Source organism: Camelina sativa, chromosome 11, assembly GCF_030686135.1.
Source record: "Camelina sativa cultivar CO46 ecotype springtype chromosome 11, ASM3068613v1".
In the NCBI taxonomy this organism is placed as follows: Eukaryota; Viridiplantae; Streptophyta; class Magnoliopsida; order Brassicales; family Brassicaceae; genus Camelina; species Camelina sativa.
In genome coordinates, this window is record NC_141890.1 from 42,475,566 (window position 1) to 42,502,368 (window position 26,803).

The following is a 26,803-nucleotide window of genomic DNA, read 5'->3' on the forward strand; positions in this document are numbered from 1 at the left end:
TCGACAAATGAAACACTTTGTGGAACGCACGCATGACCACATGCAACTCAAGCTTGTATGTCACTAGTCCCACTTGCTCAACTACTATGAACGGACCCATGTACCTCGGACTCAAATTAGTCTCTGTCCAAATCACCACATGATCTGTCCTTGTGTTTTGTCCTCACTCACACAGTTCCGACAGTCACTTCTCGGAAGGTCACCCATCCTGAGACTACTCCAGCTCAAGCACGCTTAACTCTGGAGTTCTCTCAGGACCTTTGACCGAAAAGATTAGTGAACTTTGGTGATATTGGTGGCCAAATCTATTCTTTTAAACCTCTCTGAAAGTCTCTGAAACCGGGGTGTCATAGTTCCCGACGTGTTTTTAGGAATATATATATATATATATATATATATAGGATTTTTAGGTTATTATTTAGACCTAAGCTTTATTTTTCCCTGAAACTTTTGAGAGGGAGATATTTAGAGAGATTTTGGAGAGAAGAATCAAGATCCTTCATAGAAGATTTAGAACTTCTTTACTTCTTATTTTAATTTCTTAATGCAATTTATTCAGAATATGATTTGTCTTTCATTGATTATGTATGAGTAGATCTGCTTGTTAGGTTTAGAGTTTCTCATTAGGGATTTCATGGATTGTTATATTGATTGATTGTTTAGATTCATTATCTTACGACCTCTCTCCCCTTTCATCTCTATCATCATGACAACCCTCCACCGTCGTGAAGATAAGACAAAAGGCGTAGAGTATTTTTAAAGGGAACGATAGAGTTTTCCTTGGTTTAATTCGATTAAACAAGAATTAGCTAAACCAAGAATTAATTAAACCAGTCCTCATTTAATTAATAACTCGACCAACTTAATAAACCAACTAAAATTAAACCGGTTTCACTCCAATTCCCGACATACACACAAATCTTCTATTTTTTTTCGGGACACGGGCGTTACAGTGTTCAATAAAGACGTTTTCTTTTCTTTTGAACATAAAAGAAGATGATATCTTTATTAGAATTTATATCATATTTGATACAAAATGAGTAAAGTTGTAAGCCATAAGTTATTTGTATCATAAATAAGAAGATAATTAATATTTATAATAAATCACTTTTATGAATACGTTTAAATGAAACTAACAATTTAAATTGAGTAGTCGTTTTAACCTTCATTTATAAAAAAAACGTTGATTAACTCGTTTGTAACATAAGTAAAATCGTATATAAACATACTATTATCCACTAAGAATTACCCACAACGAAAACTTAAACCATTGGCAAAAGAAATTCAATTTTTTTTTTTTTGAAATAGTATTGAACTCTCTAAAATAGAATGAAGACAATTGTCATTGTTTTAACTCTTCTATTTCTTGTTTTATCATGTAAGTTTAACCTTTGTTAGTGACGATACTATGTAGATTTTTTTAATTCTCTTGAAATATTAATTTTATAAAATAATATATATTTTATAAATAATATAAGTGCGCCAAATATCAAGGCAAAAGCTTATTTGGAAGAGAACACTCATTCTTTCAATTCAGCAACAAGCCCTCAAATTAACTTTAAAATAGATGAACTTCTACCAGATGAACATCTTGGAGTTTCAGCAGCTAAAAACATAATTGGTTTCTGTCAAGAATGTGCACATCATTGTTTTTGAGAAGAAAACGAATTATTGATGAATGTCAAAGATTTGGTTGTCATTGCTCCAGACAAAAAATTGGTGTTGGATTGTAAGATTTTTTTTCCAAATACTTATATATAAAATAAAACAAAAGTAAAATTTTTGGTCAAAATTATCTCTTCTTATTCATCTTATACTACATATTATTTTAATCAACCAAATGTTATATCCTTTTTTTGTTTTTGGAAAGTGGTAAGTATTAATAAATAGTTATAATGACCAGAAATTTTGATAAAATTAGAAAAAATTGTTGATGGAATTCTAGTTTCAATTTTTTCGTTAAATCGTTACTACTTCATATCAATTCCTTTCTCACAATTTCGGGAGACTAGATTATCATGTGCAGTTGATTAGTAATATATACAAATAATTATGCACCATATCGTAACGGCCTAAGTAAGTAATCAATTTTTTACAAGTACGCAGAAGTAATGAAGTGAAATTTTTATTGTTGAAGCAGTTTTGGAACAAACTTAGTTTTTTTTTTTTTTTTTTGGTCAAAGAACAAACTTAGATGTTGATTGGTTCTCCCGCTACCTCCCACAAACGATGTGTTTGCGGGTGGTAACGGTTGATAGTGTTTGGTACTAATCACACAAATCACTCTCAATCACTCCAAATCGCTTCCAACCGCTTCAAACCACTGAATTCCAAAAGCTGTTTCCCGCAAGCATTTGCGGTTGCGGGTGATTGTGTTTGGATTTTTTTTTTTTAATCTAAACTTGAAACAAATCAATGATAATGAAATATTATATATATATATATATATATCTTTTACCTAACTATTTTATTCATTAAGGATGAGAGAAAATGAAGTACGGATACAATTGAAAAATATTAAAAAATAAAAAAATTAGAAGAAAATAAGATTTCAATTAATAATAACCCGGAAAACTTGATGTAAATTTAATGGCACATGGCACGTAAGTTCAAAATAATTTAAATAAATATAACATTTCATCAGATATTTAAGAAAATAAGATTATTTGTGAAAAATATAAAAACAAATCACGAGTGACTCTTCTCAACTCTCGTTTGATCATTACTACCGATACAAATACTGCCCCACATAACTTATTGAGTGTGTGAGATTTAAGAAAGAAGATCTACGATCTAAAACATATGTTTTGTCATTTATCAAATTACTTGATTAAAGTTTTGTAAAAAACCAAATGCATAAAGTAATAAGTATTTCAATATGAAATTTATTTGTTTTTTTAATTATTATTTTAGTATTTTTAATAAATTTTAATTATAAATTAAGTTTAATAAAAAATTTGGTATTTTTCAACATATATATAATTATATATTATATTTATTATGTTTTAACCGCTATTACACGCGGTGGTCAACCAGTCGTAAACTCCCGCAAACGCACCCATTTTAAAACGGTAAACCAGTACGCTTAATAACGCTTGAAACCACAACCACCCGCTTCCGCAATCTCCCGTAACCGCAACCGCAAACACTGCGGTTGAACCAGTCAGGCCCTTAGTTAAGAAATTGATTTCATCCTTAGAAATTTTCACCTTTTTCTTCTCCTCTCCAAACATCTTTTGTCTATCGTCGTCTTCACAATCTTCCTCATTCCTAACTTTAATATTGGCGATGGCTTCATAGATGTCCTTAACCATATCAACAATGACACCTTCCACGCCCATAAGATATTGCAAGTAAGTCACCTCAACAACATTGCTGAAAATAATAAAAGGTCGGTTGTCTCAAAGGAAAAAAAAAATAGAGGAGGCGGGCGAGAAAGGATACCATAACGATATGAAACTGATGAGAGGATTTTACTTGAGCTGGCCATAAGATAGAAGAGAAAGTCTTGAATCTCTGACTCGTGTGATTGCGTTAATATGGCCTTAACCTCAGGCACAATCCCTTGCAAACCGCTGTCTTTGCAAAGCTTGATGGCCTCGTCTAATGAGTTTCTTCTCACGTCCTTATAGATTTTCACATCCTCCATTTGTTAAGAAGAATACCTAAGAACATAAACAGACATTTCTAAGTACACAAACTTTGTTATAACTGAAAATGGGAACCAAAGTAGCAATTTTACTGGATAACTCGTCTGCAAATTCCTAATGAGTCGAGCCGCATCAGGATGAAAGCTCGAGAAGATAATGGGTCGGTCCTTTGCATGGTCATTTAGAACCTGTTCATTTAAAAGATTGAGATTGTTAATCGCCATAAGAACAGATATATGTGAGTTTCTCTTTCCTTTCATTGGTGTTTACTCCAATATTGATATCTGATCAATACTTTTAAAAGCCAACAATATGTAAAAGACGTATTGTTCACATATATGCGTACACTTTTTTTTTTCACACTTACAATTTACAAAACAATTTGATTGAAAAAAAACTAAATTGTGGTTTCGAGATAAGTTAACTTGACGATAAGAAAATTTATACAAGACTTGATATCCACTATTTATTTTAGCAAAAAAAAAAAAAAAAAAAAATACACATACAGATAACGGTCTTGCCAATTAAGGCGGTGAAACCGTGGTAGGACTAAACCTTTAAGCATTGAATAGAGACACTAATAATGCTGAATTCAAAGAACGTTTTTCTAAAAATTATATTATACACTAATCACAATTCTTTTTATTAATTTGCGCTTTTTACAAAAAAAAAAATACTTTTCGCGGTTTTCAAAATAATATTTTACTCATGGACAACAGTTATTTGTTTAATTATCTACTTCACAGCATTTTTTTGAATAACACATTAACAAAACAAATTCTTTTAATATTTAATAAAAAAAGCTAAATAATCAACACATTTTTATATAAATGACTTTTTTTAATTTAAAATATTAAATCCGTTGTTACAATTGTGACCTTTAATCTCATAATCAGAGCAAATACTTGAAAGGAGTTTCTTTCGATTACGACTGACATGACTGACCCTAAGTTTCTTTCGATGGTGCTAATTTGGGTACAAAACCTTGTGATTTCGAGAGAAGTTGTAATGTTTTCTAGGTTAATGCAAAGTTAATGTTGAGCCTAGGAAAACGAAAAAAAACATGCTCTTTCTTGACAGTTTTGCCACCACGTGTTCTTTTCCAATAGAAACAAAAATTATCAGATTCTACGGGTAAAAAAGGACAAACCTGGACATCAAACTCAATAAAGTCAATGGGGAAATCTGCAGCAACGTTAAAAGAAAGAATAGAATACTACTCTTTGATAAATTTCATTTTCTCGTCAGGAGATTGAAGCATGTTCATCTCAAATCCTCTGTGACTCATCAAAACAAATTTAGGGAAAACAAATGCCTCTTGCTTCTTATCATCTTCAACAACACCTTTAAAATCAACACAGAAAAAAAAGAAAAAGGAAAAACCCAATTCATATAAGCAATAAGAACTCCAAAAAAAAAAAAAGTAATTATTTGAGACCATGAGATTCTCAGCGAGTCATACACAGTGAAAGAAAATTATCTATTGATCTGAGGCTTCTAAGATAACATTGTTGGCTTTTAAAAGTATTCATTGTAATAACCTATAAACTTCAATTCTGTTAGCCAAAAAAAAAAAAAAATGACTCAAGTTTTCCAAGAAGCAGCCATGGCCATGATATCCATGATATCTAGCAACACCCACCGCCAAAGCAAAATCGATTTTACGATGAGAAGTATTAACATTATTGGCCTTGTAAAATAGTAAGCTGGTGTCACCAAAAAGGGGCTAATTATTGGGCTCGCAGTCTCAGTATCTCCTTTGCTGTTCTTAACCTGAAGTATGGCATGTCCTTCTGCAAAAGATAGAGGTAAGACAAAGCATTTTTTCTATCAGTCTACACATGTTTCTCATGTCTCATCTGCTCTAAAAGGAATGCTAATCAATCGTGCTACTTCAAGTTTGACCCAGATAAGATATGTTGACTGAATATTTCTCTCGATTCAAATGTAGCATTGATATGGATCCAGAAACAAATGCAGACCCTGATGTCTTTTATTACCTGGCTAAATTGTAGCCTCAGTCCTCTACTGTAAAAATCTATGTATTTAAGCATAAACATCCCACAGTCGTACCTTGGAAATTGCAAAAGAGGAGTGTCAGCCTAAATAACATAAAGTGACATATAACAGGGCGGTTGCATTTAGTTGCGGTTGATCATAAATAACAAGGACCCAAAGAAGCTTGTAACTGAGTATCATAATACAAATTGAAGAAGATGGTATCACAGAAGTTATCTAGGTAGCAAACTATGAGACACATTTGGTTTCTTTTATTGTGAACGCTTTCGTAAGATTGTCCTTTGTAGAACATGTATTATTGTTTATCTGAAAACAACTCATATCACGATATAAACCGCATCTACCTCTGACTCACATAGCCAAAGGAGGGTTTGCTAATAGTTAAGATAAATTCCCGTCCACTTGATCAAAAACATAGCAAAAAGGGAGTTACGTACCCATTCTGTTGCCGGGGAAGGTCTTTAACGTATTCAATGTCCCATGAACTAACGTCAATATTTTGTCCACTCTTGTCCTTTACTTCATCCACCAAGTACTTTGCCTAAAACAAATACATGTTCCATAATCATAAAGTTGCATCTCCAAAACGCAAATGAGCAGAATTTTGTAATAAAAAAACTATACCAAATCATTCAAAACTGTAGGATTAACTCCAGTTAATGAATCAAGATATTGGAACTTGCATTCCCTTTTGTTAATTACCGCCAGAGTCCAATGTAGACATCCGTGGATTGGAACAAAAATCTGCACAGGTTTATCATCAAACAAAATCAGATTATTATATTCGTAGAGTTTACAAAAGGATACCAAAAATTTATGTTCTGAAAAAAGCTCACTATGTCACAATCAATAAGATCATATCCCAGCTTTCTCTTGGTAGTCCATCTCCTGACAGCTTGGTAATTGTAACAGGACCCGCTTACTAGCTGAACAAATGTAATTAGAGAGAAAATACATAAGCCTGTGAACATTCATAAACATTTATAATCGACACAAGCATTCATAGGACACAAGCCTGAGGTAAAAGAATTTGATAGTTGCAGCAAAATAAAATACATTGAAATTGGAGAAAAATCTGAAATTTAGCACTAAACATATCTATCGAAGCAAGTCCTGGCACAATGAATGATCGGACACGAGAAAACATAGACCTGAATGTTTAGAAGCATGAGGACTAAAACAGAAAGCAAACCTTAATGTAGAAAAAGGTATTGAAAAAATGACACTTGAAGTACTTTTGGGGATCCCTAGCTTCTCTCTCTTTAAGCAATTCAAGATAGAGATTGATAACCTATAAAACAGACAGCATACAACAATGCAAAAACAGAGAAAAGCAACATAAAGGAGTTCAAAACACAAAATACAAATTAAAAAAAAAAAAAAAAAAAAGGATGTGGATTTAGAGCGGTTAACGATCATACCAAAGAAGTACCTCGTCGTTAAGCCATCTAGTCGGCATTAGACACTGTAAAGTTTCTCCACAGATATCAATATTGGAGTTTCTATGCGAAACCAAGAGCTTCATTCTAAAACAACAACAACAACAACAAAACTAGTTAAAATTCCTAAAATAAGTCAATCACATGACATGCTAGAGCTTCCCAAAGAAAATTACCTATTTCTCCCAGAGAAGGCAGTTTTGACTTCAGCTAACTCCTCCTCTTTGAGCGGTATAAAAGGTTCCTAACAAATCAATAAAACACACACATGAGTTCAAGCTCCTAAACAATGAGCTTCGTCAACAAAACTCGTCATGGTGTACAAGAAGCTCATAACTCAAAAGAACTCTGATTCGTACAAGCAATATAAAACTATATAATCAAACAACCATAAGCAGCAAGAAAGAAGGGTATACATAAATATTACCTCAATGGAGCGGAGCAATGATGCTTTCAAGTTGTTGTAACAATTCCTAACACCCCAAGTAGAAGAGTCTTTTTCAACCAAAATTTTGCAATCATCTCGATCAAATCTCAATGCGGCTTTACTGCGACCAAATAAATTGCTTGCTTCGCGATTAATCTCTTCATTATTGCCACAACAATCTCTTGGTTTTGGTTTCCTTTTAGAAACTGAAGCACGAACTAATAACTTGAATCTAAGGGATCCTCTGCAACGGGTGTGATATTCTCGTCCGATGGAGACTTTTCTCGCCGCCGAATGTCTCGAGATTGTACTACTATCATTATTACAAGACGAAACTGGCTTGTCCGAGGATCGGCGTTTGCGTTTCTCCACAGCCTGCAAATTGGTGTTTTTGCGATTGGTCGCTACAGCAGCCATCATCGGAGATCGAATCCGGGAAGAAGAAAATAAACAGCACAGAGTTGAAGACAGATTAAAACTTTAGGGTTAGCTCGCCTCTTCTACTTCAGCCATTTTTGAATTTCATAGTATTATTATTATTCATGTTGTTTGAGTGAAACGAAGCAATTTTTTACCCATTTCTCTCATCTGATCGGAAAGAGAGAGTCCGAGTATAATTTGTGTGAGCTTTTCTATTAGGGTTAGGCAAACCGAAGCCAAAAATCTCGAATCTGAACCGAACTACTATAAGATAACCGGAATTAAATTTTATGAAAATTTTGGCTTCACAACATCATTCAAATGGGCTAATATAGCCTCAACTCAATATAACTGAACCTTTTTAGATTTTCCAATTGTTACCGCTTTAGATCAGAAGGTACAAAAGTGGTTAAATCGTGAACAAGGGAGTCAAGTGAAGATTACTGTACCTTCTATGTGATCTGAGTCTGAGACGATTCTTTGTTCTGTTTCAATTGATCACGACCTTTAATTTCTAGATATCATGTAAAAAAGAATGCAGAGAAGACACAGATACTAAATAAACATATTGATGAATCCTGTTACAACAACAAACCGATAGTAGAAGTATAGCATTTACCAAATAGGACTTATGTGCACTAAGTAGAGTCAATAAGACCATGTGAATAAGACCATTTATCTATAGATTTTATTTGATAACTAAGGAACTATCAATAGCTACACTTCTTTGACGAATGAACTTATTACTTTGTTACCGGAAGAACGATAATACTGTCTTTGAAAGACAAGAAGGAACAGAGACTGTAGGATCACAGTTTAGCAAAACGAGGTTTTCTTTTCTTCATCTGAGCAGAAACAGCTTCATTGAGGTCGTCTGATATAAGCATAGCCGAGTTCCAAGTTGCTACGTAGTCTAGACCTTGTTCTACACTCACCTCTCTGCTTCTTAATAACACTGCCTTTGTCCCTGTCACAGCTAGTGGAGACTTGGCTGCTATTCCTGAAAATATCGATACACAAATTCTCATAACTTCAAATACCAATCATCTCAGAATCAAACATAGAATCAGCAGCTTTAAGCAACTTAGTGGATCAAAAAAAATGAACAAAATTGCAAGAATGATTAGATACAAAAACTTAATTATCTCATTCCCTAAATCATCTCAGAATCAAATTCGAACACAATTGAGCATTGGGATCAGCAGATTTAAGCAACAAATTGAACCAAAACTGTATAAAATTGCAAGAAAACATGATTCTCATTCACTAAATCATCTCAGAATCAAATTTGAAACAAATCGACGATTCAGCAGATTTAAGCATTTAATCCGGAGAAAATTAGATTAATTACCTTCAGCGATAAGATCCGATTTAGATCCAAAAACCCGAGAAACCAAACCAAGCTCCTGCGCTTCACCACCTGAGAATCTCCGAGCCGTTAACGCCAATTCCATGGCGTTCGCATACCCAACGATACTCGGCAACCTCTGAAGCGTGCCAAGATCCGCGACAATCGCTAGATCAACCTCCTTAATCGAGAAAAAAGCATCCTCAGAGCAATACCTAATATCACAAGCCGTAACGAGATCAACGCCACCTCCGATACACGCGCCGTGTATAGCGGCGATCACAGGTTTCCGGCAGAGCTCGACGGCCGTGATCGCAGCTTGCATCGACTTGATCTTACGGCGTAGGAGCTCGCTCGAGCGTCCTCTATCGTTTTTACCTGACGAGGATTGGGCCTTGATTAAAGAGAGGGAACTGAGGTCGATGCCGGAGCAGAAGTGTTTCCCGGCGCCGGAAATGATGATGACGGAGACATCTGGGTTTTGGTCGAGAGATGAGAGAGCTTTGGGGAACTCGACGAAGAAATCGAGGGATAAGGCGTTGAGCTGTGATGGTCTGTTGAGGATGAGGTGAAATACAGAGGAATCAGTGTTCTTGCGTTCGATTTCTAGGGTTTTGTATGACTCCATAGCTTCAATTTTTGAAATTAAAGTGATGGTGATGATAACTTGATAAGGTGAAGACTGAAGAGATAGAGCTTATACCAAGGTTTGAAATGAAGCTTTCGAATCACAAAGGGCACAAATGTACTTTGACCGGGATCATCCTTTTCAAATCAGTATCTTGGTGTTCAGTTTAATATTCCTTCGTTGATCTTATGTGGCTCATCTCTAGTTGATTTAAAGGGTTTTTTTCCTTAATCGTAGTGTATCTTGTTCTCTTCGTCTTACTAGTGAAGTTTGATAGTAATTGTATTTGTGTTTCTGGTATTGGTGGAGTTCTTGCTTTCTTCCTTGTGGATTTGCTATTGTTTTGATATTGGTGTAGGTCTATCATGTTTTTTTGGTGCTTGATGAAAGTTTTTCATTCTTTTTTTTTTCAACAACAACATAAGATTAAGTCAAACCTATGTTTTAAAAATCGCTAGGCGTTAGTCGGGCGGTGAGGGAGGGCCTAGCGATTAATCGGCAAATCGGATTTAAATTGGGGATTAATCGTAGACTAGTTTTAGGGGTTTTATCCATATATAAGTATAATATATTAAGGGAAAATGACACCCACACCCACTTTCTCCTAAAGTATTGTCACAAAAACCCACTTTCCACTCATGGTATACTTTCCCAAGTTTTTTGCTTATGTGTCCACTTTCTTTTTACATTTTTGCCCTTACTAACAACTTACCTCTCTTTCTCTTCTTCTTTTCTCTCTTTTTCTCTTCTTTTTTGTTGTTAACACTTTAACAAAGTAAAATATATTTATTTGTTATCATAAAACAAATTTTCTATTTATTTATATAAAATATGTTATGATTATATATTTTCTACATTTTAAGATACATATTGCTATATTTTTTATGAATTTTTAGATTATACAGTATCCATCAGTCGTTGAACATTTGTTCAATTATAAGTGGATAATCAATTGCAGTATTGTTAATAGATAGTTACTTGTGTTTATTCATACAAAATATACATACATAAATTTGGTTAGATCTTTATCCATAGCATATTATCCATAACACAACATAGACCAAATAAGTACAAAACCCTTTAATTCTAAATTTTAAATCCTAGAACATAAACCCTTGAACCTAAAACCAAAACTATTCACTTTAAAAAAAAAAACAAAGTTTAGTGGATAGAAAAACTGTGGATAGGTCTCCATGGATTTACAAAGCATATCTAGACATTAAGCTGAAGAATAGCAGTTGAATGGTGGCTATGGATGTGATCATGTGGATATTTTTTTGTGGATACCAATGTAGACAGACCAAAGAATCATCATACAACATCCACACAATTAAATCCATAGACACCATGAGCTCCTTGCTTCATATTTTGTGTTGGTCCAGAAACATATACACTCATAAGTGGTTAATAAACAAAATAAAAATTAACAACATTGATTTATTTAGAATATTGAATATCAATCATGTGGATTAGTAGTTATGGATACTTATCTTATAATATCTTGCTCATTCTTTACATGAGCAGAAATTTGTCCAAGATAAATTAGGCACATAGATTTCTTTTAGCTAAATGTATTTGTACTATTTTTCAGCTAGAAGGATTTCTTTTAGGGTTTAGGGTTTAGGGTTTAAGGTTTAGGGTTTAGGGTTTAGGGTTTAGGGTTTAGGGTTTAGGGTTTATACCCTAAATATTAAATCCTAACACCACATAGACACTAAATCCATATAAGCCCAAAAACGTAAACCTTATACCCTAAATCTTAAATCCTAAACCCTAAACCATACACCTTGAACCCTAAATCCTAAACCATGAATTAAAAATATAGACACATCATCCACATACCTAAACCTAAACTTTTAACTTTAACCCCTAAATCCTACACCTTGAACCTTAGACAATACAACTTGAACTCAAAACATAGACATTGAATCTATATACCATCTAAAGTCTAAACCCTAAACTATGGTGATGTTTGAACATGCAACAAACTTGTCAATAAATTTCATCTGGATTGCTTGTCCACGTGGTCAGAGTTTGGTGGATAGGCTTAGAGATTAATAATGACCATGTTTGTTGTGTAGTATGCTTCTAGTGACACTTCTAAGTTCTAATATCTCTAATTCTAGCTTAAAAATAGTACAAAAACATTTGGCTAAAAGACATCTAAGTGGCTAAACTATAGTGATGTTTGAACATGCAACAAACTTGTCAATAAATTTCATCTGGATTTCTTGTCCACGTGGTCAGAATTTGGTGGATAGGCTTTGAGATTAATAATGACCATGTTTATTGTGTAGTATGCTTCTAGTGACACTTCTAAGTTCTAATATACCTACTTCTAGCTGAAAAATAGTACAAAAACATTTAGCTAAAAGAAATCTATGTGGCTAATTTATCTTGGACAAATTTCTGCTCATGTAAAGAATGAGCAAGATATTATAAGATAAGTATCCATAACTACTAATCCACATGATTGATATTCAATGTTCTAAATAAATCAATGTTGTTAATTTTTATTTTGTTTATTAACCACTTATGAGTGTATATGTTTCTGGACCAACACAAATATGAAGCAAGGAGCTCATGGTGTCTATGGATTTGATTGTGTGGATGTTGTATGATGATTATTTGGTCTGTCTACATTGGTATCCACAAAAAAATACCCACATGATCACATCCATAGCCACCATTCAACTGTTATTCTTCAGCTTAATGTCTAGATATGCTTTGTAAATCCATGGAGACCTATCCACAGTTTTTCTATCCACTAAACTTTGTTTTTTTTTTTTAAAAGTCAATAGTTTTGGTTTTAGGTTCAAGGGTTTATGTTCTAGGATTTAAAATTTAGAATTAAAGGGTTTTGTACTTATTTGGTCTATGTTGTGTTATGGATAATATGCTATGGATAAAGATCTAACCAAATTTATGTATGTATATTTTGTATGAATAAACACAAGTAACTATCTATTAACAATACTGCAATTGATTATCCACTTATAATTGAACAAATGTTCAACGATTGATGGATACTGTATAATCTAAAAATTCATAAAAAATATAGCAATATGTATCTTAAAATGTAGAAAATATATAATCATAACATATTTTATATAAATAAATAGAAAATTTGTTTTATGATAACAAATAAATATATTTTACTTTGTTAAAGTGTTAACAACAAAAAAGAAGAGAAAAAGAGAGAAAAGAAAGAGAGAAAGAGAGGTAAGTTGTTAGTAAGGGCAAAAATGTAAAAGGAAAGTGGACACATAAGCAAAAAACTTGGGAAAATATACCATGAGTGGAAAGTGGGTTTTTGTGACAGAACTCACACCCAAAGTGGGTTTTCATGACATTTTCCCATATATTAAATCTGTAATATATAGTAAATAGTTAAGGCTGGTCCAGCGGTTTTCTTATGGGCTTTGAAGCCCACTGGTAATCATGTTTTACGCTTTTTCTTATTTTTTATTAATAAATACAAAATGATCAATATATCCTCGTCTTCTTCCTTAGTCTCGATCTGTAAAACCTAATCTAAAGCTGCGTGTTTATTTCTTTTACAACTGTTTGTCGTTTTACCTTCTTATTCTTATAGTTTCAATCCTAATATGGCAGATCTATGAAAGGAAATCATAGTTAGATATTTAAAAGTTCACAATTTTTTTTTTCATAATCTGATTTATTGGCCGCCAATGGTGAAATCGCGGCGGGTAAGAAGCCGTCGAGCGTATAACCGGCGATTATACTGCCGCCTAGGCCAATTTTTAAAACAGGGGGTCAAACGAACAATGCGAAAGAACATTGTTTACTAGGTAATTAAGCGTGATTTAGAACAAACAAGTTGTGCCAAATTGTCCATTTTACCATTTTGGGAACGAGGAATAAGACCAATGAAAAAAATGTGAATTGTGCATCTCTTCCAAATAAGGCGTGAACGTTGGCCACTTGGAAGGTGAAGACACCATTTTCACCAAGTCAGAGCAGTCGGTAAGGAAAACGATTTTCTGATTATCTGCCCCAATCATACACCTCATCATCCAAACTAGGGCTTCAATCTCCGCACGAAGAAGTGTGAGACTTCTTCGAAGGTTGGCTGCCCCATAGTGGGAACCTCCCCCATCGGTGTAGAACAATGTCATCCTCTACCTCCATATTGATCAGTCGCTTTCCAATAACCATCTACAAAACATAAATAACTCATGTTATGCATATCGATCACAACACCACCCCCTCGTCCATGGATTGCCCTTGGGACACCATGTGTGGGTTCACCCATATTGATACATGGCTCGGACGAGGTGTAAGTGGAAAGCTGGAGGTGAATCAAATTGGCCTTCGCTCTCCTTCGATTAACTGGTCGATGGGAAATGAGTGATTCGAAGAACACAAGTCACAAAGAGTATGGGGCTCTTTGTTACAGATCTGTAACTCACACAAGGGTTCAAGAGGAAACCACTCAAGAACTACTCGTGTTAAGGCTCGTTTCTCTCAAACGGCGCAAGAGAAAAAAATGTAACTTTATTGAACTAGGGCAAAAAATTGTGACTAGAAGGGCTGTGTATGGGACCTTATTAATAGTCCTTCAACTTTGACATTCAAGGATCGAGATAATTTCAAGTTCTAAAGAATTAAAATACAAACAAAAATAAAAGAAAAAGACAAGAAAGGAAACGTGTTCACAAAAGTGAGACCCTCTCCACAAGTCGGAGATTTTGATCTCAACTCTCTAGGACTCTAGACTCAAAAACAAAGACCAATATTGTTGCGATTTTCGGCAAAACAAATTAAGAAAAAACAAAAACAATGAAAAACGCACTTACCTTGTTCAAGGGGATTAGAGGCCACGTTGGAGTCGTGTGTTCGATCACTCCTTTTTCTTCATGTTTCTTGTTTGGCGGGTCTTCCTTAGTTGGTAGCAAGTCTTTTTGAGATTCTTACTCATCCCCATTGTCGTCGGAATCATCAGCTCGCTTGTCTCCCCATCTGTGTTGTTGGCTACCATGATTGTCTAGCTGTTCAGTTTGAAAATCATCAACGAATGCTCATGTTGTTGGTTATGGCTGTTGGGCCATTGATGGTGCTAAGCAGTGACTCAACGCAGTGCCAACCCGACATTAACAAGTGCCCTACGCAAAAAAATTAAAAAATGTCTTTTTTTTGTGCTTTAGTTGCTTTAAATTTTTAAGTTTTCTATAGAAGGCCACAATTTTAAAGGCTTTTCACATATCTAACAAAAACAAAAGGCCTTTTACATATAAGTATTTAGCTCTTATACATATCTCATCCACAAAAAAAGGCCTTATTGTTTAAAAGATTTATATGTAAAAAAGCCTTCAAAATTAGAGGCCTGAATCCTTGGCTTCAGTGGCTTCCCCTGTGGGTCGGGCCTGACTCAACGGCTTCATTGAACGTCTCCCTAAGCTTTCTCATGTGAGATTGTGTCATAGGTCTGTTAACTATTGTACATATCTCTAAAGCAAGGTCATCCGGTTCGGGGATGACTTCGTCGTTTGGTTCAATGACCACATCATCCCCTCCCTCTTAAGAAGGTTTTGGCCTCAGAACTGTGTATCCTACATCAAAAGGCGATAAATCAGTGACATTAAAACTCTTAGAAATGTGGAACTCACCTGGTAGATCGAGCTGGTAGGTGTTATTGTTGATACGCTCCAACACTTTAAATGGTTGTCTCCGCGAGGTGAAAGTTTTGAAATCGTTTCGTTCTCATGTGTAGCCACACCCACTCTTTGGGCTTAAAGATGACCTCCTTCCGGTTTTTATCCACCCTTTCGTTTTATTTTCAGTTTTCTTCTCTACGTTTTTCTTGATGACTTAGTGTAACTGCTTCACCAGTTCAGCTTTGCATGCCCCATTTTGATCGAAATGCGATCAAGGCAATAAAGGCGTTAAGTCTAGTAGGGTGAGTGGTTTAAACCCGTAAACAACCTCAAAGGGAAAAAACTTAAAAGCAAAATGAGTAGCACAATTGTAAGCAAATTTGATATTAAGATTCAAGCCAACTCCTAAGTGACTCTTACTAACGTAGACAGAGCACGGTTTACAACCTCAATTTAACCGTCAGTTTGAGGGTGGTAATTAGTGAAGAAGAGACGCTTAGTTCCTAATTTCCGCCATAATGTTTTTCAAAAATGGCTCATGAACTTCTTGCCCCTATCGGATACAATGGTTCGGGGGACACCAAGTAAGCGTACCACCTCCTTAAAAAATAGATCAACAATTTGTGTGGCATCATTCGTCTTATCGCAAGGAATAAAATGAGTCATTTTTGAGAAGCGATACACCACTACGAAGATGGAGTCCTTGTGCTTAATCTTGGGTAAACCTAAAACAAAATCCATCGAAATATCCTCCCAATGAGTGCTAGGCCCAAAGTCGGGGGTCCTCCCAATAGGCTGTCTTGACATGCTTGAAACCTAACACTTTGGCGTCCATGGTGGCAATGAGAACATGGCGTCACAATAAGGCGTCGACTAGTATGTTCTCCTTACCCTTCTTGTATTTGATGACATACATAAAAGTATCCACAAACTCAAGCCACTTGGCATGGATCCTCTTGAGCGTGGTCTACCCACATAGGTGTTTTAAAGTCTCATGGTCTATGTGGATTACGAATTCCTTGGCAAGCAAATAATGCTGCCAAACCTATAGCGATTGTACTAGTGCGTATAGTTCTTTGTTGTATGTCGGGTAGTTGAGGGTAGCTCCGCTCAGCTTCTCACTAAAGTAGGCTATAGGGCGTCCTCCTTACGTGAGCACGACTCTAATCCCTAAACCTGAAGCATCACATTCAACCTCAAACATTTTGTCAAAGTTAGGTAACGCCAAAATAGGGGCTTGGGTGAGGCAGTTCTTAAGCTCCCAAAAAGCTTTGTCCTAGGCATCTCCTCATGAAAAGTTTATATGCTTCTTGATTACGGTCGTAAGTGGTGCAGCGACGGTGTTAATATCCTTTACAAAGTGCCGATAAAAATGGCCAAACCGTGAAAACTTCTAACATGGTTTATTGTCGTCAGCGTAGGACACTCTTCTATAGCCTTAATCATTTCTTGATCAACTTGTATATCCTGCAAACTTATAACAAATCCTAGAAAAACAAGTTGATTATTACAAAAGACGCACTTCTTAAGGTTCGCATAGAGCCCTTCCTTTTGGAGACACTCGAGAACTTGTTCAAGGTGTAATAAGTGGTCGGATAAATTATTGTGGTAAATAAGGATATCACTGAAATAGACAACCACAAACTTACAAATATAAGGGCTCAAAGTGTTGGTGAGACCAAAAGTCATGACTAACCACTCATATAGATCTTGCTTTGTCTTACATGTAGTCTTCCACTCGTCTCCCTCCCTTATACAGACTTGGTGGTATCCACTTTTCAGATCTACCTTCGAAAAGATGGTGGCTCTATCTAGTTCATCAAGCATATCATCTAGGCGGGGTATGGGGTGTCAGTATTTGATAGTGATGTTGTTGATGGCTTACTAGTCGATGCACATCCTCCACATGCCATCTTTCTTTGGCACAAACAGTACAGGGATGGTTGAAGGGCTTAGACTCTTGCAGATATATCCTTAGGACATTAAATTTTGCACTTTCGTTTCTAATTCCTTAGCCTCGGTGGGGTTCATCTTGTACACTGGTCGGTTTGGTAATGCGGATCCGGGGACAAGGTCAATTTGATGTTTAATCCCTCAGACGGGTGGCAGTCTGGGTGGAATGTCCTCCAGAAACACATCCTCGAACTGTTTGAGTAACATTGTCACCTCTGCTGGTAGTTCTAAACATTCTAACCCTGAGAACAAGCTCTCTTTAAATACCACTAGTAGCACAATGTGTTTGGAATTTAAAACCTTACTAATCGGAGGTTGGTTTTACTTATCTGGACGTCCTTTTTGATCTTAAGATGTACATCATGGACCTCGGATGAAGTAAGCGGAGCCAACGTGACCTTACGTTTGTTGTGGGTGAAAGAATAATAGTTGGTACGACCATCTTGCATGGTCTCTCGGTCGTACTGCCATGGTTTACCAAGTAGTAGAAGTTCGGCTTGCACGGGCAATACATCACATAAAACTTGATCTTGGATACAAACACTTAACTAAAACACAAACCAACCATTTGTTTCACAAACCCACCGTTGGATACGGAGCATGTAGCACCAGGAAGCTCCCTACCAAATTTCCGTCAAATCAGACTGTTTCATCCTCCAAACGTTGTTTCGAAGTAGCCATCTCGAACGCAGTCCATCTGTAGGTGTTGGTGTCGACCGACACCACAATGGTGTCGAATGAGACCAACCCAAAAATTACGATATGAGCCTCCCTACAAGCTCCTTCTCGTCGCGAAACCCTAATCTTTCACATCCATCTTTTTCTTAATCGATTTAAACATCAAACAACACGACTTATCTGGATAACAACCATAAGAAAGCCTCCTTGACTCTCCTAATTAACCACCAAGTAATCACATCCTTCCCCACACACATATAGATGATGGATTTCACTTCTCCTTCTACTACCCCTCCTCAAGACTCCCTTCCTACATATCATCACACAAAACCAGTCATACAACTTAATCGCTCAGATATGCTCATGGTCACGCACTCACCTTATCAAACTGATTCTAACAACAAATACAACGAGGAGAGACTCTCCTTGCATCTGCAACAGTCCAGCCACGCCCAACCACAAGCCACACAGACAAAAAACAATCTTGAACAAACTAGACAGAAACATCAGAAAAGAACAGTCTACGAAACCCTAAAATAAAAACCAATTGTTAACTATCAAATTCCTATGGTGATAAGCTACCGCTAGATGTCACAAATTTTCCTACAAAATATTGTACCGATCATAAACCAGAAGAGACTACGATCTCATTTACAATCCCTGATGGTCCCAATTCGATTCTGAGAAAATGTGTCTCACGAAACTGCCAATAATTCATCAAGTTTAAATCCAAATCCATTTCTTTAAAAAGGAGAATGACGATGAAAGGTTTGGGAATAACTCTACCAAATTTCGTTACCTTTGACGATGATTTGGTATGTCGAAAACGTTTCCTCCCAAACCCTAATGATTCTGCTCCTTTGCCTAACACACCAAAATCGAACCTCCCCTTCCTCACACCTCTTCTCCACAAACAAGCTCTCTTTTTTTTCTCTACAGGAACGATCAAACCCACCAAAAGAGAGTAGAGAGGCGTGAGTTATAGAGAAATCTAGGATTCCTTAGTTTAATTAAATTAAACCAGCATTTATCTAAACCGATATTAAACCGATTCCACCCAATTTTTGATATAAACTCCATTATTTCATTATTTTCCGGGACATGGGTGCTACAAAAAGGTATTGCTTCACAATCTTGAGCTCAGCGGAGTCGTTAAGCCACCGTAGGCGGTAGGGTTTCTGGTGCTTTGTGGTTGTTAATCCTAGCTTATCAAACAATAGCTTGCTGGCCATGTTAGTGCAAGAACCACCATCTATAATGAGACTACATACCTTGTTGTTCACAGTACAGCGTGCTTGACATATGTTCTCGCGTTGGGTTGTTTCTTCAGGGTTGATCATCACGCTGAGCACTCGCTAAGTAATCAACAGCTCTCCAACGTCGGGATACTCGATGTTGCCATCAGAATCGTGTAATTCTTCCTCCTGTTCGTTTTGGGACTTGTATCTACTAGAAGTGATGATCATGACTCGTTGATTTGGACACTCCCTCGCCATGGGGCCTCTACCCTAGCACTTAAAATAGCCAATATTATGGGAACGAATGGGTTGACTTACCTTACTAAGCTCGGGTCGAGCTGGGGACTTGGAGGATTCCACCGTATTATTTTTAAACCGCGACTCCACTTCTATCGCCTTCCTTTTGTCTTGTGGCTTGGACGTAGTTGGAACCCATAAATTATTTTTGAGGCGGTTGGTAAAGAAGGTTTGCAAGATCGCATTACCCACAAGGTGGAGAGACAACCGTACCATGACCTACAAGACGTGGTGCACTTTTCCATCTTACACTTAATATGTTGCTCCGCTTGTATGGCCAAGTGCACCAAGTCTTGAAGGTCATGGTACGGTTGTCTCTCCACCTTGTAGGTAATGTGATATTGCAAACCTTCAATGAATTGAGCCATGAGTGTTTCTTCGGACTCCTTGGCCTCCAAGCGGTTCATGAGTTGTTCAAACTCCTCGTAATACTCCTCTACCATCTTGGAAACTTGTACCAACTTTTGAAAACGCTTTTGTAAGTCTCTATTGAAGTAGGGAGCCGCATACTTCTTTTTCAAACTGAACTTCATTCCATTCCAAGTGTATATGGGGTCATAGTGATGCCGCCTACGCTCAGCCACGTCTCTGTCCCACCAGGACAAGGCGTTATGGGTGAATTGTGCAACAGCAAGCATCACCTTCTTTTGATCATTGTAGTTGTAACATTAGAATATATTCTTCATCCACTTCTCTGATTCTAAATAAGCAAAGGTAGGGGCCGCCAGTTTTGGAATGACCGGATGTTGTGGTTGCACATCTTCCCTCTCTTCCTCTATGAATAGGATCTCTCCATCGAGGACTTGTCCTTCCTCTTGTTGTGTCCGAGGGGAAGGAGGAGGGTTCCGAACAGCGTTCACAATCTGTGGTTGCTCTAGCCGATCCATGCGGTCTCCAAAGGTTTGGAGAGTGGCCTGAATGGCTGCTAAGGTCGCAGCTAGGGGTTCATTTGGTAGTTCGGCGTTGTTCTCCATGGATTAAGCACTGAAATATCAAACAAAGAGATGACAAATATCAAACACAACTATTAGTCATACACTGAAGTTAACATCACTCTTAAACTATTTTTTTTATAATACTAGTAAGCAAGCTAACGAGGTTTGTAATGAAAATGAATTAAGATGTTGTTTAAAAAGAAAGAAAAAAATAAGAAAAATTGCAATCACGCAAACAATCTTTATAACGAGAGAAAGAAGAACCTTTTTAAAAAAAAAATTAAAAAAAAAACAGAAAAACTGATCATGAAATTCACTACAAGAATATTGAATTTTAATAGCATTATAATATAGCAGTTTATGTGTTAATGCAATGCTTGACTTACCGGTAACTTATTTATAGCGTTTCTATATTGGGAAACGCTATTATATATTACTGTCTTTAAAAGATTGTGCTTTCCCTTGGTATTTATTGTTTTTTTACTCTAGATATTTTTTGTATTTGTCGTTTTAAAAATTTAGAAAATAAATTTTTTTTTGAAGTGTCGCCCCTCAAACATTTGACCTAAACACACTCAAATCTCAGATCTTTTAGTCTTTTCCACTTCCTCTCACTTCTCTTTATTGTTTCTTCGTCTCTTTTCTCCCCTTCTTAACACATTTTCTCTGCCACGGATACACATTCAACCGACACCACCAATGTCTTTATCTTCGTCGACCCTCCCTATCACCAACCATTCAGCCACTAAATCTCAACATCAATTTTCATGCCTTTCACTCAAGCCTCCCTCTTCTGAATCCTCTCCCCGTGACAAGCCTGTATCAACGCCGTCTATAGATGGAGCTCTTAGATCTGAGTTCCTTCGCTAGATCTGACCCTCTCTCCCATTTCTATTCCCAAATCTATAAGAAATCTAAAATTGATGCCTTGATCTATGATTTTTCTTTAGTATTTTAAATGATTGTGTTTGGATTCATATTCTTCTTGAACCTTCAAGGAAATCTGAAGAGATTTTAAAGGTGGGTGGTATTGGTTCTGGAGTTGATGAAACAGCGGCGGAAGCTTCGGCCCAGATGAAGCGTCTCTTGTTCTTAAGAGACTAAAAGCAAGAACTAACAAGACTGCTAAAGATTATGCTTGGAGGTGTGAATTTTAATGAGGTGATATTTTTTCACAAAAAGTTTGTGTTTTTAAACTTCAATTGTTTTATTTGTTGTTTAGCTCAAATTATTGTTTAATTTTTTCTCTATGTAATGACGTTGTTGTTTTATTTGATAGGTCTGATAAAAAATGAAGAATTTGTATATAGAGAAAAATCCGGTTGTATCCTATTTTCAGGAAGGATCTTATTTAACAGTGACAACAATAACTTTGATGAACATGTAAGTAGCACACAGTCTTTTTTTGTCAATTCTTTTTTATGATATAAAAACTTGATTTGTCACTTACCAAAAACATGAAAACACAAGCGAAAGTGATGTTTGTCTCATCAAGATATGCTTTGGCGAAGTTATTTCTGACCACAAATGTGAAAATTTTGATGAAGTAAGAAGCCATGTGTTGAGTGAAGATGGAGAATTTGAAGTAAGAAGACATGTGTTGAGTGAATTCCAAGAATTTGAAGTGATTACAAGTCAAGGTGAAGATGGAATCATGTAAACTTTGTAAAAAATTGTTACTTGCGTTTATTTGAACTTATGTTTGTATCTTTGTGACAATTAATGAATTATTTTGATATTGATATACCATCTTTAAATCCAGAATCTTATTATATATCGAATCAAATTAGTATAAAATAATATTTAAAAAACAATTACATTTATATAAACGCTATTATATAATATTTAATTGTGAACGAATAAACGCTATTGTATAAAACAATACAATAGCAAAACAAAAAAAACGCTATCTAAAGTGCTTGACCTAAGATGACGGGCGCAGATACAGCGTTTGTCAAAACGCTATCATATTGATAGATAGCGTTATTCCGATATTATTAAAACTCAATATTCTTGCAGTGAAAGTAAGAGTTGGATGGATACAACCTGTGGGTTAGAACCTTTCGGCTCTGATACCAGATAATACACGGCTTGAACAAGGTGTAAGTGGAAAGGTGGAGGTGAATCGAATTGGTCTTTGCCGTCGATTAAACAGTCAATGAAAATGAGTGATGAGAAGAACACAAGTCACATATATTATGGGGCTCTTTGTCACAGCTCTATAACTCACACAAGGGTTCAAGGGGAAATCACTCAAGAACTACTTGTGCTACTCTTTTCTTGCAAACGGCGCAAGAGAAGAAACTGTAGCTTTATTGAACTAGGGGAAAAAATTGTGACTACAAGGGCTGCGTATAAGACGTTATTAGTAGTCGCTCAGCCTTGACCTTCAAGGGTCGAGATTTAATCTAAAGTTCTAAAGAATTAAGATACAAAAAATAAAAGAAAAAGATAAAAAAGGAAACTCGCGTGTTCGCTCAAGTGAGACCCGCTACACAAGTCAGAGGTTTTAATCTCAACTCTCTAGGACTCTAGACTCAAAAACAAAGACAAATGTCGTGGAGAGTTACTACAACAAATTAAGAGAAAATGGAAACAATGAAAACCGAACTTACCTTGTTCAAGGGGATTAGAGGCCACGTTGAAGTCGTGTGTTTGCTCGCTTCTTTTTCTTCGTGTTTCTTGTTTGGCGTGTGTTCCTTAGTTGGTAGCAAGTCTTAGTGATATTCTTGCTCATCCTCGTTGTCGGAATCATCAGCTCGCTTGTCTCCCTCTCCGTGTTGTTGGCCACCATGATTGTCTAGTTGTTCAGTTATAAAATCATCACTTCCTTGATGATTTTTTATGCTCATGTTGTTGGTTATGGCTGTTGGTTCGTTGATGGTGCTAAGAAGTGTCTCAATGGCTTCATTGAACGTTTGTGGGAGTCTAAGTTTGATTTTGAAGTTTCTGTGGTTGATGGCAAATCCCTGGTGGCTGTGCCAGAAGCTATTCAGAATGATTCAACACCTCTGTGGGAGGATTTTCTCATTGGGCTGTTTCCTTCGGACGCGCCCCATGTGGCCAAGATCCATGTCATTGTGAACAAGATATGGAACTTGGGTGACAAGAACATTAAGATTGATGTCTATAAAGTGAATGATTCCACTGTCAAACTCTGGATTCGCAATACCTCTGCTAGGCTGCGTGTGCTGCGACGAGGTATGTGGAACATATGTGTTTTGCCAATGATCGTTTCTAAGTGGACCCCAATATTGGAGGACGCTCAACCAGATATCAGAACGATGCCGTTGTGGGTTACTATTAAACATGTTTCTCACTCGCTGTTCTCGTGGGGTGGCCTAAGCTTTCTAGTGGGTCCGGTGGGGGAACCTAAGAGGTTGCGTCCGGATACAGAGCTTGTTACTAGCTTTGAGGATGCAAAATTTTTTGTGGAGGTAGATTTGATGCAGGAACTTCCAAAAACTTATTTCTTTAAGATTCGTGATGAAGAAGTTTGTGTAGAGTATGAGTACCCTTGGCTGCCTCAACGATGTGGATTTTGTCGCAAGTGGGGGCATTCTGATGATGGTTGTTTGGCGAAGTTAGCAAATCCTGCTACTTCTCCGGCTAGGATGAAGGCTGTTGAGGCTACTGGCCAGTCTCCTCCTTTGGGTTCGGAGCTAGGACAGCGGAACTCGATGAACACTGATTCGCATCTGGCAGTAGTTGAGCCTTCTAATGGGGCTGTTGTGGGGACGGGAGATGCTGCTCTGGTAGAGTCCTCTGGTTTGTTGGATGAGACTCAAAATGTTGCTCCATCGGAAGGGGATTGGACTCAAGTTACCACCTCTAGGGGTAAGAGTTCGCAAAATCTTAAGAAGCAACTGTTGTTTGGTCAGGTTCGCATCGCTTCTCCAACACGTTTTGATGCTTTGCGGGATGCAAAGGATGGTGAGATTATCCCAGATACAAGCAGAGTTAAGGTTGAGAAGTTTGCTCTTCCTCCGGTTTCTGATTCTGCAAAAGAGACGGTTCTTTCAACAGTCCGCAAACCGCGTGCTTCTAAGAACCCACCAGCTTCTAAGGACCCTGTTGTTGTGCGTGTGCAACAGCCTCAGAATTCCAAGAATGCGCATAAGTTTCTGGCAGACTCCTCTCAAAAAGCTAAAGACGTCGTGCCGTCTCTAGCAACCTCAACAAGCGGAACCCTCATAAAAACCATTAATGTCGGGTTTCTTCTGGAACATTAGAGGATTAAACAAATCAAATAAGCATGATGTTGTCCGTCAATGGATTCGGAAGAATGATTTTCAGTTTGGTTGCCTTTTAGAAACAAAGGTAAAGGAGCACAATGTGGCTATGGTGCTGCGGAATACTTTTGGAAATTGGACTTTGGCTTCTAACTATGGGTATAGTCTCCTTGGGAGAGTTTGGGTTCTTTGGAATCAAAAAACCAAGCTGCAAGTTGTGTTCAATAGTGGGCAGCTCATTACTTGTTCTGTTAAACTCGGAGACACTTGTGAGGAGTTCTGGTGTTCTTTTATTTATGCACGTAACACTGCTGAAGAAAGGAAAGAGTTATGGTCTCATCTTAAGCTTCAACATGATCTTGCTTCGTTTCAGGGTAAGCCATGGATGTTATTCAGGGATTTTAACGAAACAATTGATATTGAGGAGCACTCTAATTCTGCTATTGCTCCTTTTGTTACATCGGGAATGTGTGACTTCCAAGAAACTTTACGGCATTGTGCTCTTTCGGATATGAAGGCCACAGGTCCGCTGTTCACTTCGTCCAACAATCAAGAGAATGGTCCACTCTGCCAAAAACTGGATCGCGTCCTGTTCAATGTGGACTGGCCGCAGGTTTTCCCTAATTCTTACTATGTGATGGAGGAGGGGGGGGAGGGGGGGGGCTGTTCTGATCATCTTTGTGGCAGGATTTGTCTTGGCTCGGAAATGCAGCGGAATAAAGGTCCCTTTAAATTCACAAATGTCATGGCTTCTCAGCCTGATTTTATGTCGACTATAGAAGATTACTGGGGAGATTCTCCTGCTTTATACCACTCCACCTCCTCGCTCTTTAGGTTGAGTAAGAAACTGAAGCACTTAAAGCCTCTATTAAGGACTCTCAGCCGTAACAAATTAGCTGATATCTCTCGTCGAGTTTCAGTCGCCTATGAGGATCTATGTGCTAAACAACTGGCTGCTTTATCGAGTGCTTCGTCTCAAGATATTGCAGATGAAGTTCTTGCACATGATAGATGGGAGAGAGTTTCAGGTTTGGAGGAGAGTTATTTGAAGCAGAGATCCAAGTTGCATTGGTTAAATGTTGGGGATCAGAATAACAGAGCATTTTATTCTGCAATCAAGGAGCGTCACACTCTCAACTATATCCATGAGATCACTGATCCTAGTGGTTGTTGTCTTATGAATCTTTTTGATACTAAGGCTGAAGGTGTGTGTTTCTTCTCGCATTTACTCACCTCTACGCCTCCTGAGTTCACGGGCATCTCTGTTGCTGATTTGTAGTCTTTATTGTCTTTTCGGTGTTCTCTGCACCAACAAGATTTCCTCAATAGGGATGTCTCGGCTGCAGAGGTCAAGAAGGTGCTCTTTTCAATGCCTTTGAATAAATCGTCAGGTCCTGATGGCTATACGGTGGAATTTTTCAAGGGTGCTTGGCGTGTTCTAGGCTCTGATCTAACTATGGCTGTCCAATCTTTCTTTGAGTTTGGCTTTCTTCTGAAGGGTGTCAATGCAACGATCCTGGCTCTTATCCCAAAAACGCCTTCTGCTTGTGAAATGAAGGACTATCGTCCGATATCCTATTGTAATGTATTGTATAAGATCATCTCGAAGCTTTTAGCAACTCGTCTCAAAACCATCTTGCCAGATTTCATTGCACCAAATCAGTCAGCTTTTGTCGAAGGCCGGCTTCTGATGGAGAATCTGCTTCTCGCCACTGAGCTTGTGAAAGACTATCATAAGGAGGATGTGTCTTCAAGAAGTGCTATGAAAATTGATATTTCTAAAGCATTTGATTCGGTGTAGTGGTATTTCTTACTGAATGTGCTCACAACGCTTAATCTCCCTCCCACATTTATTCATTGGATCAATTTGTGTGTGTCTACTGCCTCCTTCTCGGTTCAGATCAATGGGGAGTTAGCAGGG

At 37.1% G+C, this 26,803-nt stretch overlaps 2 protein-coding genes, 1 long non-coding RNA gene and 2 pseudogenes across 5 annotated transcripts; 2 read left to right on the plus strand and 3 right to left on the minus strand.

Moving 5' to 3' along the window:
• Nucleotides 1-1,329: 1,329 nt before the first annotated feature.
• Nucleotides 1,330-1,733, plus strand: LOC104725136 (defensin-like protein 222; annotated as a pseudogene).
• A 1,272-nt stretch (nt 1,734-3,005) lies between these two features.
• LOC104728637 (glycerophosphodiester phosphodiesterase GDPD3 pseudogene) lies at nt 3,006-3,910 on the minus strand (annotated as a pseudogene).
• Nucleotides 3,911-5,057: 1,147 nt separating this feature from the next.
• On the minus strand, nt 5,058-8,213 carry LOC104725138 (putative ubiquitin-like-specific protease 1B). Of its 3 annotated transcripts, none has more exons than XR_015570647.1 (9): nt 7,536-8,193; nt 7,285-7,352; nt 7,091-7,195; nt 6,862-6,960; nt 6,506-6,595; nt 6,294-6,413; nt 6,107-6,210; nt 5,651-5,723; nt 5,058-5,443 (listed from the first exon to the last, which is right to left on the minus strand). XR_015570647.1 is itself a non-coding variant. In XM_010443742.3 (9 exons), the coding sequence occupies exons 1-9, from the start codon at nt 7,953-7,955 to the stop codon at nt 5,381-5,383; spliced, it is 1,131 nt and encodes a 376-aa protein (XP_010442044.1). In that variant the 5' UTR covers nt 7,956-8,213; the 3' UTR covers nt 5,058-5,380. The 3 variants fall into 3 exon arrangements, 2 of the variants coding, with proteins under 2 accessions (XP_010442044.1, XP_010442045.1); XM_010443742.3 differs by having other exon boundaries at nt 7,102-7,195; nt 7,536-8,213; XM_010443743.3 differs by lacking the exon at nt 6,862-6,960 and having other exon boundaries at nt 7,102-7,195; nt 7,536-8,144.
• Nucleotides 8,214-8,491: 278 nt separating this feature from the next.
• LOC104725139 (delta(3,5)-Delta(2,4)-dienoyl-CoA isomerase, peroxisomal) lies at nt 8,492-10,342 on the minus strand. Its single transcript, XM_010443744.3, has 2 exons — nt 9,307-10,342; nt 8,492-8,955 (listed from the first exon to the last, which is right to left on the minus strand). The coding sequence occupies exons 1-2, from the start codon at nt 9,929-9,931 to the stop codon at nt 8,765-8,767; spliced, it is 816 nt and encodes a 271-aa protein (XP_010442046.1). The 5' UTR covers nt 9,932-10,342; the 3' UTR covers nt 8,492-8,764.
• Nucleotides 10,343-21,221: 10,879 nt separating this feature from the next.
• Nucleotides 21,222-22,392, plus strand: LOC104725140 (uncharacterized). Its single transcript, XR_757839.2, has 3 exons — nt 21,222-21,811; nt 21,930-22,033; nt 22,198-22,392. It is a non-coding gene; the product is annotated as an uncharacterized LOC104725140 (long non-coding RNA).
• The last annotated feature ends 4,411 nt before the right edge of the window (nt 22,393-26,803 follow it).

Bases quoted from the DNA above. Each gene is read 5' to 3' on its own strand.
- LOC104725138 (XM_010443742.3), bottom strand. From the start codon at position 7,955: ATGATGGCTGCTGTAGCGACCAATCGCAAAAACACCAATTTGCAGGCT. The intron at 7,353-7,535 runs GTAATATTTATG...TTGATTTGTTAG, and splicing joins CATTGCTCCGCTCCATTGAG to GAACCTTTTATACCGCTCAA. The intron at 6,211-6,293 runs GTATAGTTTTTT...TATTTGTTTTAG, and splicing joins CTACAGTTTTGAATGATTTG to GCAAAGTACTTGGTGGATGA.
- LOC104725139 (XM_010443744.3), bottom strand. From the start codon at position 9,931: ATGGAGTCATACAAAACCCTAGAAATCGAACGCAAGAACACTGATTCC. The intron at 8,956-9,306 runs GTAATTAATCTA...CGATATTTTCAG, and splicing joins ATCGGATCTTATCGCTGAAG to GAATAGCAGCCAAGTCTCCA.